Source organism: Rhinolophus hipposideros (genome assembly GCF_964194185.1).
Source record: "Rhinolophus hipposideros genome assembly, chromosome: 5".
In the NCBI taxonomy this organism is placed as follows: Eukaryota; Metazoa; Chordata; class Mammalia; order Chiroptera; family Rhinolophidae; genus Rhinolophus; species Rhinolophus hipposideros.
Genome location: NC_138051.1, coordinates 37,952,097 through 37,965,003, shown reverse-complemented (window position 1 = coordinate 37,965,003; position 12,907 = coordinate 37,952,097). Strand labels below are relative to the sequence as shown.

At 38.2% G+C, this 12,907-nt stretch overlaps 1 protein-coding gene across 2 annotated transcripts in view; it reads right to left on the bottom strand.

The window, feature by feature from the left end:
* The window catches only part of RAD51 (RAD51 recombinase), a gene marked incomplete at both ends in the record, with an annotated part of 26,720 nt that extends 13,813 nt beyond the window's left edge, over positions 1-12,907 (bottom strand). The window contains 5 exons of one of the 2 annotated variants that reach the window (XM_081050024.1): positions 2,748-2,839; positions 3,499-3,616; positions 6,790-6,927; positions 9,605-9,707; positions 12,456-12,907. In XM_081050024.1, the coding sequence (XP_080906150.1) occupies positions 2,748-2,839; positions 3,499-3,616; positions 6,790-6,927; positions 9,605-9,691 (435 nt within the window). Of the gene's footprint in view, positions 1-2,747; positions 2,840-3,498; positions 3,617-6,789; positions 6,928-9,604; positions 9,708-12,455 lie in introns of those variants that run through there. The other variant, XM_081050025.1, reaches the window with a different exon arrangement.

Below are 12,907 nucleotides of genomic sequence, written 5' to 3'. Positions count from 1 at the left end.
TGTTAGATAAACTTTTATTCATAAAGAACCTGAACACTTTTCTATTTCAAGAAATGGCACTCACCACTTTAAGACAGGAGTAGCAGTGACTGATACAGGACCTATCTGTAACATGAGAAAAATGAGACAGATTTTCTTGGGTGTTTTAAGAAAATCAGCCTCATTATATCAGTCTCTGCAGATACGTTTTACTAAATGTAAACCCTATGCAAGACATAAGACACAGGGTCCTATCAAAACCCGTATTTTTTATGACATACTATCCTCAACTATAGCACTGTATCAATGTGATGAACACTTTTGATAAAGTGGTACTTAATACAGAATAAACTACAAAGGACAGTTCACACATGCTTTACAAGGGAAAAAACACAAAAGAAAATTTATATTTGATGTCTAAATTTATAAATAGGTTCCTAGAACTATTATTATTTCGTTGAGAGTACAGGAACTCACACTAGGATGGAAAGATGCTAGGAAGCCTCCTCTATTATACTGATATAAGGAGACAGATTTCATTTCAGTTGTTCTTGAACTTCATCAATAAGTTGTGTGCATGGGAGAAGTGAATACAATCCATCTAAATTAAAATAATGCCATTTTCTTAATACCTAAAATCGTAACAAAGCCCAAAAAGATTGGGCTTTGGGAAGTTGGTCCATTCCCATGGACCATAACTGGTTCCAGGATACTTTGTGGGCCAGCCACTCATAACGTCATAACCTTCAAGCCAGGAATGTTGACCCCATTCAGAGAGAAAAAAAGGATTCCCCAAAACACTGCAAAAGTTGCAAAACAGTAAAAAGCTCGTTCACTTTCTCTTCTATATTCCTCTCTCTCATAGATCTTTCGTTTTCAGAGTTTCCAGTGTTACTTCTCTATATAGGACTTAGTTCTATATCTCTAAACACTGCTAGAAATGCTTACTTGGTTGTCTGTCTCATCACCTCAAACACACCATTTTTAAACTTGAACTCATCCTTCCATAACTGTTTCTCTCTCCCAAACGCTTCTTAGAGTTTACCAAATTAATACACTGTTGGGCTGAGGGGTGTTTTTTTATTGTCAGTCATCAAGTGCTGTCCTTTTATCTTCTGCCTGTATCCCTTCAGTATCATTATTTTAGTTTAGTCCTGATCAGCTAATGCTTATAATCATGCATCAAATGTCCTCACCTTTTGCCTCTCCTTTCAATTCATTCAACAAGTTGCTGCCAGATTATTTTTAAAAATTTTGTTCATGTTACTCTTTAGTTGAAAACACTGAATGATCCCCACTCTTTACAGAATTAAGTCTAAACATTTTACACTGTAGTCAAGACCTTCTAAAATATGTTCTTGATGTATCCTTTCAAGGTTTATCTCCTACAATTTTTCCAAATAAAATCTCTGAATGAAGTAAATGGGTTTACTGTCTTCTCAATACATTATGCCTCTCTGCCTTCTGCATTTCTGTAAATACTATTCCTTACAGCAAAATGCTTTTTAATTTACCTGATCAAATTTAGCATTCTTCAGGAATCTGATACAATCTCTTTTCTCCATAAAGTATTCCATAATTACTCTAGAGTGAAGCAATTCCTCTCTTCCTAATCAGTTATGCTACTTCCTCTATACCATTTATTGCATAATATATCAGGTATGCCTTAGGACACCTACTCTATCATTTCCATTCATTCAAGTATTTACTGAGTGCCCAGTACTGACTTAGGCACAAGCAATATAGCAGAGAACAAGTCAGTGATAGGTTCTACGCTTACGAATGTTTCAAGAGCATGGACTCTGAAGGCTGGTTTGATTCCTGTATCTACTAGTACTCAAATGCACCACGATCTTAGGCAATTATTTAATTCACTGTGTCTGTTTCCATATCCACCAGTGAATGGGAGCATAAGAGAAGGAAGAAGAAACTGAAGGGGGCCAGGGAAGGTTTTTTTCCTGATGGAGGAGACACTAGGAAGGTTCGTATACCGATAAGGATAATCTTATACAGAGGTAGAATAGAAAACAAATAAGGAATAGAGGATTTGAGAAGATGGCAAGAGATGGTAACCAGATCACACTGGTAGGGACTGACCTTTTGGAGGGAAAGAGACACTTTCTCCATTGTAACCCAAGGTAAGAAACGGTGGGTATAAATATTGGTAGATTTAGAGATTTGATGTGAAAAGTAGTTTAGGTCATTGGCTGAGAGTGAGGACTAAAGAGGAACATGAAGGTTGGAGAAGACAGCTGTCTTACTAAATGGGAAAAAACATCCCAAAATGGAGAAATTCAGTAGATCTGACAAGCAGTATTGAATGTTAACCTCAAGTTTGTCATCTTGAATTTAAAGTGAAGCCAATCAGCTTTATGGTATGATTTTTCTCCACTATGATCAGCTACTTGGGAATAGGCATTGAGAAGACAGATAGGGTTCATCTAGGGTTGGCACCTCCTCAGGTGGGGGATATAAACCTGAGGGTATTTGTAAAGGAATGACTTTAATGAATTATAAAATCCAGACTACTGAAGAGGGCAGGTGAAGTCACGGGAGGCCTAGTGGATTGTAAGCAAGTATTTGAAATCAATGAACTGAAAGTTTCTATGATGTGGAAGAATTCTGCAGTAGTAGTCTATCTTTTAACTAGCCATAGGATTCTTGGGGACAGATAAAATGCCTTTTATGTCCATCGTAATGGATGCTTGAAAACAGTGAAAATAAACTCATTCTTGCTAATTTGATTAGTCAGAGGCCCAACAGCTCACCTGGCATGTTACAGCCAATGTATGACAGATCTGGGTCTTCCCAGTTCGGAATTCTCCAAACATCTCTGTGATGGATCCAGTCTCAATTCCTCCTAAAAGAGCAATAAGAAACACCTCTTAGCAAAATACAAATGTTTAGAAACAATAACCATACAAATGTCCTTATAGCTCACCAGAAAGATATTTTTACAGGAGGGTATAAGAGTATAAGAAAGAGGGCTAACACTCAAATTTGAGTGAGATTCCTGAACCTATGCTATTTTGCAACCTAAAAAAGAAAACTTGAATGATTAAATATTTGGGGAAGCAACAAAAACCAAATCTAACTTTGAAATAATTTAGGACAGGATAGCAATGCTTTTAAAAGTTCAAAAACTTCATGAGTTTCCATATAAAGTCCTGAAGATTAGTGTATACTACAATGTAGTATTCAAAGTTGGAGTCTTTTAACCAGTCATCAGATTTTCAACATTGTGTTAAGAGTAGAAGGTTAAAATTATTTCTTTAGGCAAAGGGAGCTTACTCTCTGAAGGCAATGTTAAACTAGAGATTATATTATTTAATTAACAGATAATTTCAGTATTTTATGTCAGGTCCTACCCTGCAGCAATCTTAACTTCACTGATGTGGATACTTCTCTTATCTATTAATCATATTTAACACAAATCCTACCCAAATACTTTAGTTTTGTTCTGCGACCTGGATGCTTTGCTAACTGCAGTTCACAACATAGGATAAGGGATTACTATACCTTGAAGTAGTTTGTCAAGCTCTTTGGAGCCAGTTGTAATCTGTATGATCTCTGATCTTCTTTGGTGGAACTCAGTTGCAGTGGTGAAACCCATTGGAACTAATTTAGCTGCCTCAGTCTAGGAAAAACAAGAAATGTCAAATCAACAAAATATGCTTTACAAAACAAGAACCAGTCATAGAGTGGAAAGAGACAATGTTTAACAAATTCCCAGAATGATTTAAGAAATCATCAATATATTAGTAATTATAGTTCTAGAATTGTATTATCTCTCTGGCAACTAAAGAATAAACTAATTTAGAGATTCCATGAAGATTAATTTTTAAATTGCCAATTCAAGTAATATATTCATGTAGTTAAAAAGAACTATTAGACTCACACATACGTACTTTGCCTGCTTTACAGGTATGAAAATGTAACAAAACAGTAAAAAGTCCAAAACATATTTAAACCTTCATTTCCTGTTCCATTAACCAGACTACAGCTAACTTTCTACTTTGTTAAATGTTAAATGAAGATATTTGTCCTTTGATATCTTCTCCCTCCATGTCTACTTCCCCATCACTGTCAGCTATAGTTTTCTTTTATACTATCAAGGTTGAGACATTTAAATCCTATTTTCTAGTTATTGATAAATCTTTAATGGTCAATCAGTTGATTCCAAAATTTAAAAATACATGCATTCACAAATACATGGGAATTAAATAATGCCCTCCTAAATAACCAATGTCAGAGAAGAAATCAGAAGGAAATTAGAAAATATTTTTAGATAAATGAAAATGAAGACACAACATACCAAAACTTATGAGATGCAGCAAAAGCAGTGCTTAAACGTAAACTTATAGCTGCAAACATCTAAATTAGAGAGATCTTAAATCAATAATCTAACCTCCCACCTTAAGATGCTGGAAAAAGAAAAGCAAACTAAACAAGACTTTGAAGTAAAAAACGATCCAAGTGCCTAATCTGGCAGAACTTTACTTCTATTCTTATACTTAACATAATAAGCTTGCTTTCATCTGTGCTAGACAGAAGTTTTAAATCTTAGAAATTTTCAATAGCCAAAAGCTACCAAACCCTTAGACACAAGACATAGAATGGCAAGTGAAAGGGAAATAGTACAAAAAACATCCATGTTGAATCTGTCAGTGCTATCATAGTGCAGCAAGACAGCATAGCTCAACGCAAGCCAATTACAATTACTTTAAACTTTGAAAATGTGAAAGGCCACAAGAGAATCTGGCACCTTCTGAATAAATTACTTCATTCACAGTATCTTTCTCTCAACTATTTGATTTATATATTGAAAATAGATTTCTTTTCTTTAGTTTCCTTTCTCTGTTGTGACAATGGATATTCTTGCTAAAAGTCTCAATTCCAAGATTTTGGGGGGATGAGAGGGACTATCCACAGCACTGAACAAATGTTCTTTAACCTTTAAAAATAAATAACAATCAATCTTCACCCACCAGAAACTCATAATATAAAATGTCTGAAATCAAAGAGGACACAAAAATAAAGACATACAAGTATATCTATCTATATCACTTTGCACATCTCATTTCACTTATTACAGATTTGTGTTTATGTTTTCATAGAAGCAGAACATTGACTTGATTTCTAAAACCAAGGTCTGATAAGGCATAAGCAAAGATCCTGTCAGGATTTGTTCAGTCACAAAAACTGATGTCAGGAAACAACAGGGGTAGCTGGTTAGCTCAGTTGGTTAGAGCGGTGCTCTTAACAACAAGGTTGCCAGTTCGATTGCCACATGGGCCACTGTGAGCTGCGCCCTCCACAATAGACAGAAATTACCACTTGACTTGGAGCTGATAGGTCCTGGTAAAAGACACTTAAATAAATAAAGAAAAAAGAAAGAAACAACAAATAGACTTTAGGGACACCTACTGGCTTAGTCAATATCACAATCAATCTTTCAATGAAGTATTAGGGACTCAGAACTCTTATTTCTAATTCAGTCACCACTTCAACAAACATTCATTCATTTGAGTAAACCAATAAATGACAACTTCATACTTCCATAGACAGCAACATCTTTCCTCTAAAGGGCTCAAATTAAGAATTGCAATTTTGTGCTCTGACTGAATTACTATTACAGACTGGTACTAAATAAATGGAGTAACAGCCCTTAGTATTCAAAGCTCTTAGTATAATACCCAATAAAACAGAATTTACTGGGTTGTGTACACATGTATTAATGTGTGAGATATTAAATAAGTACACATAAATCTCAGATATTGTCCATTTGACTAAGTTACACGGCAGAACTACATGTACTGAAGGTACCCAATAACAAAGGATGTATTCCTCTGGAAGATTCTTTAGCTTTTGAAGATTATTTTGAGAGAAAATTTCTATGAAACTATAATAGTAGTAAACATAAAATATGAAAATTTTATAAATATTTGCTTTACACTATGTAAAACTTCAAAGGTAAAGCTAATCAAACTGTATAACTATGTAAATACCAAAGAATAAGTACTTAAAATAAAATGTAATATGGGAAATTATGAGTCCTGAAGAAACATATGAAACAAGAAAAATAAATAGCTGTAAGATGACATTGGAGGGATATGCAAAAGGATCAGAGTGTAACAGGATGAAAACAACTAGATTCTAGTCTTAGTTCTGCTATCATCTCTGTGACCGTGGATAAATAACTGACCCATCGCGCCTGTTTCCTCATCTATAAAATAGAGGTCACACTGGCCCCACCTATCTTTCTCAGTGTCATTATGAAGGCCAAATGAAAGAGATGGGATTTCAAAGTTAAAGCACTATATGAGAGATTAAGTTACTACCTCATTTCAGTTAAGCCAGTAAAATCACTTTTATGTCACGCAGGTGTAAAAAAAAAAACTTAGCGCATGATTTGAAATTACATTCTCTTGACATTAAAGAATCTTTCCTGTGATTACTTGACTAACAAATTATAGACACTGAGAACCTAATTAATATGACTAATAGTCAAGCAATAAGAACAGCTTTCTATTTGAAAGCAAAACATATTTATTATAGAAAATGTAAACTTCAGAAAATTGAGGCAGTATTTATGTCATATCTCATGATATTGCAATTCCCTAGAGAAAATCCCAATTTAATCCCAAGGAGACACACACAGAAATAATTAACTGGTAATGCAGTCACTCCTGGAAAGGGGAACAGGATGACACAACAAAGGACGGAAGGAGGAAGACAGCCACCTTTCACTGTGTACCCTTCTGTACTACTCCCTCTAATGCCGCCCTAGTTGGTATAAGTAGTACTTACCAGAATTTTATCAGCTTTGGCTTCACTAATCCCCTTAATATTTATCAGCTCCTTCTTTGGTGCATAGGCAACAGCCTCCACAGTATGGAATCCAGCTTCTTCCAATTTTTTCACATCATTGGCATTTATGCCACATTGCTGCAAGTGAAGAAAACCATGGATAAATTTAAACTTTAGTTCTCTCATCTATCTAATGTGGATATTTTCCCTACCTACTTCACAGAGCTTTTTGGAAGAACTGTGATATTATATGCAAAAGCTTTGAAAAATGTACCCTTCATATAAGGTATTTAAAAACAAATTATCAACCTTTCCATTATCAAAACCAGAAGTTTAAACTAGCACTATCCCATGTTTATTAAAATGGACTCATCATGAACTGGGTTTAAACCAGTAACTCCCAAGCACTGAGAATAAACCTGTAACTCAACCTTTTATGATGGGGACACTAAATAAACTTTGAGACCCTGAGTCCTAAAACACCACTTTAAAGCAATACTTCCCAATGTCTTCCACATAAGCACACCTAAAGATTAATATTTTTTACAGTAAGCTGGGGTAAACAGATGAGGCTGCGCCTGAGCTGAGGGAAGTACTACAGTAGCGTTATCAGTACCCTTTCAGTAACACAATGAATAGAACCGACATTGAGAATGGGGAAAGCTACTTTGGTCAGGGACTTACATACCACTACTCAAAACAAACTACCCGTGCTCACTTCGGCAGCACATATACTAAAATTGGAACGATACAGAGAAGATTAGCATGGCCCCTGCGCAAGGATGACACGCAAATTCGTGAAGCGTTCCATATTAAAAAAAAACCAAAACAAACTACCCAAAGACACCTCTTTCTCCCTATATACAAACTCAGTTTGGGTTTTATCAGCCACCAAAACCATGACTTCTGGGAGAGGATGAGTTAATGGGGGGATATGTATGAGTTAATGGGGGATGAGTTAATCTGGTGGTCAGGGAAGGTTTGGAAGACGGGAGAGGATGGTATCTGCCCACAGAAACCATGCCTGCTATTAATAGTTAAGCAATACGCATGTGTGGGTATCAGGATGCTCACGACACCTCAAATTATAACTTCGAACTCTTTAATGTTTGTCACAAACCTGTTTAAAGAACTTCTGGAGTCTTGATGCTTAGTTAAGGATGGGAAGAATGTGTGTAAAGAGACAAAAGAATGAAGGCTTTCTCTGCTTTCCCTCCTACTTCTTTCAGCCCACATCAGATGCACTCACACTGCAGTCCCTGTAAAATGGGCAGAAATAGTGCAAGGCTCCATCCAGCTCTGGTGCTTGATGTTCTTGTGCAGAATCCTGAATTGGAGCTTGGCTCTTGTACCTTAACAACTACAAGCCCTTCTCCCTGCCCCCCATGACAGTTGTCTTGCTAATAACTTCAGCACAGATCTGGGTCTTCCTATCCCTACATCACTGGCCCAGGCCACTGTAATTCCCTGGACAGTAATTTCATACTTAGTACAAACAGCACCAACTACGCCATGGGGTCCTAGGGCTTCTTAGTTTCTGACAATCCAGGTCTGAGAAAGAAAAGTGATCAAATAGAAGGAAAATTCTTGACAAAAGAGATCTGCGCTGGCTGTATCATCGCTCCTCTTCATTTTGCTCACATTCTCCCTTTGTTTAGAACAAGCTTCCTCTTTTCTTTGCCTAGTTCTCTCCTTTTTCATCCTTCAAGACTCAGCTCATGATCACCTCCTCCAGGAAGCCTTCCTTCCCTCTGAGAGGGTTGTTTATCCCTCCATTCTGCGTGACACCAGCGCACACTGCTAGCATGTACATTACTGCGCGGTAGAGCACAGCTATGCTAGCACGGCAGATCATGACATGACTCTCATCAGTGTAGGTGTCTGTCCTCCACAACAACCTGGAAGCTTCCAGAGGTCCAGGCCATGCTCTATTCCACTGTGTACCCTGTGTTTAGCCCAGGGCTTGGGACAGAGGAGGATGTTGGGTCTAAGTGGTGCCTCTGTCCGTAACATGACCACTGCCACAGCACCAGGAGTTTGTAAGCCAATTAAAGGCAAGCCTCGTTTTTTTTATCATTGACGCCCTACCATCACCCACTTTAGCACTCAGCTGGCATGGGAGTTTCCACAAATAGCCGCTGGATAAATATTCGTGGCAGAATTCTACCCTTAGCTTATGCAGGAGTTTGCTGGGCTCGTGTCCTCCTTCCAGGAAGGAGAGTCCACAGTTGTCTCTGACAGCCCCGTTCACCCTCGCGCACATTTACTGTTGGGCTGTACCGCTTAGTGGACGTTTAGAAGCCTCTGGATACAAACCTGCCTGGGAGCATTTGGAGGCACCTGAAAAGGCAGAAGAATGACCTCTAGTGGTCCTTGCTGGCTTTGTTGGTCAACGAAGAGCACTTTCAGTGGGAAGAGATGAAATAAATTCAAAAGATCTAGTGTCTAGAAAGAGTGCTTAATAATATTGGAGGATTCTGGCAAGCACAACAGAACACATGGCCCAGAACTGCATAGGAAATATTAAATATACCACTTTATTATTGGCAAAAATACCCATCTAGTGTAGCAGCAAATAAAATATATTTTATAAATGTGAAAAAAAAAACCAAAAAACAAGAAGAGATCTGCCCAGAAATGTTTAGCGACCATCTGAAGCCTTTTCACCGGATCCTTGACAACTCTTCTGAACTCTAATTTGGGTCTTGACCATAGGTAGTAAACCAAGAGTTTATGCAAAGGTTGTGATTTCCCCCAACAGGTAGAAGAACCTAGTCCAGCATTCTAATTCCCAAATTTGCAACTAAGCACATACCTCTAATCGTGAAACAGGTTGTGGGCCAAAGCTCTCTTCTTCCACTGAAGTATCTGCATTTGCTTCAAGCTGCATCTGCATAGCCATTACTTAGTGTTCAATACTGAAAAATACAGATGGCCATCAGGAAGAACACTAGAGAAAGTACAGAGCTGTAAACTTAGTTTTGCAATAAATCTCCGAAGAATTACTTGCTAGGCTTTTGGTCTAATCACTGACCTACCCATGGCAGGAAAGAAAAACAAATCTCTCACCAGTTTTCCCTTCCACCTAGCTAGTTGTATCAGAAAAACTTTAGGAACAGCCAGCACTATTCTGCTTCCTAAAGCTTAACTAGATCAACTATATCCCCTGTTTCTCCCTGCTTCAATATTCCTTGAGGGTAGGGGCCAAGTCTTATTTATTTGTATACCCCCCCATGGTACATTATAAACGCTAGATGTTTGGTAAATATTTGGTAAATGAATGCAGAATTTCCAGGACTCTACATAAATTTTTAAAAAGATGATGAAAAGTTAAACTGCTTCAGTTCCATTGTTCCCTTCCAGCAAGCGGGATTTTGGGGTGGTGGAAAGGAGTGAAATAAAGGTACAGAATGACTGCCCATAAGCCTCCATTACAGAAAGAGAAACAGTGGACTAATGTTAAGGATCATAACTTGTAGCTTCCAACAGGAGTATAGGAAATTTAAAGATTACCATTTTAATCAATTCCAGATCTCAGTGAATGTACAAATGAATAAATGACATGCAAGTACCCTGCTCAGTCTGAAATCTTCCATATAAGCGTAAGGCCTATACCTAAAATCTGGTTATTATGATAGAGATAAGATTGCTCAGATTGAAAAGAACTGAGAACAAACATTTTTAAATTAACTTCAAGAGGTGTTAGTAAAAGTGAACAAGTCATAATGTCCACAAGAATGGACTTATACTACACCAAAACAATCTGGACAATTTCACAATAGGGATAAATTTAACACAAAATCTCCATTGTTAAGAGACTTGACAGAAGATGACCATTTTTTTTTTATTGGTTCAAGTACAGATCTCTTAGGTGGCAGATTTAGCATAATGTGTCATGATAATTCCAAATATCTAAATCACCTGAATGCAATTTAAATCTAAATCTCACCCTTCATAATTTATTGAAAAGATAGCACAGCAGAGTGGAGAAAGGCTGGTCTGTTCAATAAATGGTGTTGGGTTGATTGGATAGCCTTATAGAAGAAAAAAAGAAAAACCCAGAAAAAAATCAATTTCCAATTTAGATTACAGGTCTAAATGTAAAAGGTAAAACAAAGCTTTTAGAATACAGCTTTGTTTTTTTTTTAGAATATCTTCATGACTTCAAGATAAAGAGTCCTTAAACTTAGAACTTCTATCCATCAAAAGACACCATTAAGAGAATGAAAAGTAAAACTATAGTGAGGGGAGAAAATATTCACCACATACACAACCAAGGGTTAATAACCAGAATACATAGTAAAGAACTCCTCCAAATCAGCAAGAAAGATAACCCAAGAGAAAAATAGGCAAGAAATTTAAATAAGTACTTCACACTTGAAGATATCAAAATGGCCAATAAACATCTGAACAAATACTCAACCTCATTAATCAGGAAAATTAAAATTAAAACCACAAGATGTTACTATATACCCACCAGAATAGCTATAAATTAGAATATTTTTTATTCTACATTTTATTCTTTTTAGCTATAAAAAGACTGACAATATTCACCGTTGGCAAACACGTCAAACAATTAAACCCTCATACTTTGCTGATTTGAGTGTAAACTGCTACAGCTTTGGAAAACGGGCATTAAATGAGAAACTTAAAGACAGACAAATGCTAGATAACCCAGGAATTTCACTACTTTGTATTATTAACCAAATGAAAATCATACACGTTGCACCAAAGCGTATATAGGAGTGTTCTCAGCAGCTTTTTCCATAAAAGCTAAAAACTAGAAACAACCCAAACGTCCACCAGGGGTAGAACGAATAAGGAATCCAACAGAGCACCAAGAAAAAACTACTGCTATATGCAGACACCTGTACTGATCTACAGACAGAATGCTGAGTAAAGCCAGACATAAAAAAAAACATAAATTATATAGTATTATACAGAATTCAAAAACTTTTGTAATTCAAAAATTACAAAGTTAGTCAACGGTCTTAGTCGTCAATACAGTGGCTGCCTTTGGGAAGAAGGGAGAGTATTAAGGGGGCACAGAGTCTTCTGGGGGTGCTGACAGCATTCTACTTCTTGACCTGTGTGGTATTTATGCAGGTATATTCGTTACGTAATAATTCATGGAGCTGTATGTATACACTTTTGTCGCTTTTTCTATATGTATATTACACTTCACTTTAGAAGATTTTAAAAAAATCTACAGCTCACTACGTATTATTCCCCAAGTATCACGCGAACGGTCTTCCGATTAGCTAATGAAAATCTTTTTCGCAACTGGACGTTGGTACTTTGTAAACAAAATATGATGTAATGGAAAGAGGCTGACCAGAAATCCGGAAACCCTGGCTCTAACATACGACGGCTGCGATTTCACGAAGTCATTACACTTCTCTGGATCTCGGCTTCCTCGTCCACCGCCATGAAGCAGATGTTGGAAAGGAAAGCCTCAAAAAGGTGTCTCTCAGCTCGAAAGGCGGGTCGGCTACTGATTTGGCCACACCGAGCTCCAGGCCCGGGCACGCCCCGACTCACTTAGCGAAGAGCGGCACCCTACATCGACTGCGGGAACACGGGCGCGGGTGCCGGGTCCCTGTCTGGCTAACGCGGGGACCAAGCTGGCGACGGAAAGGCGCCCGGCCAGCGCCTGACAAACTCACCCAGGCCTGCAGCGTTACTCGTTCCGGCGGACTGCGCGCTCCGACCTCAGTCCGCTGGCCCAGCGCGCGCCCGACCCCGGACGGATTCCAGACACCTCGCTTGCACCCCACTTCTCTACTCCCTTGCTCTGGCCTTCTGCACACAACCCAGGCGGGTTCCAGTTCCCGACTACGCGCTCCGGGGCACAGCTCAGGCCCCTCAGCACTCAGTCTACAGAGAGCCTCTGCCCGACGGCTTTCGGAAATCCCGCCAAACCCTACAGGGCAGGGTCACGTCTGCGTCAGCGTAACGTCTCCCCGCCCCTCTCGGATCCGCCTTCTAGCCTCTTCCGCCAATGCTGGCGGTCCGGAGATAGACCCAAGGAAATTGACCTTGCAAGATATTATGGATTACCCTCTTCCTTTTGCCCGTAAGGACTAATTCAAAACTTCCGAGTTGCCGCCTTCTCATT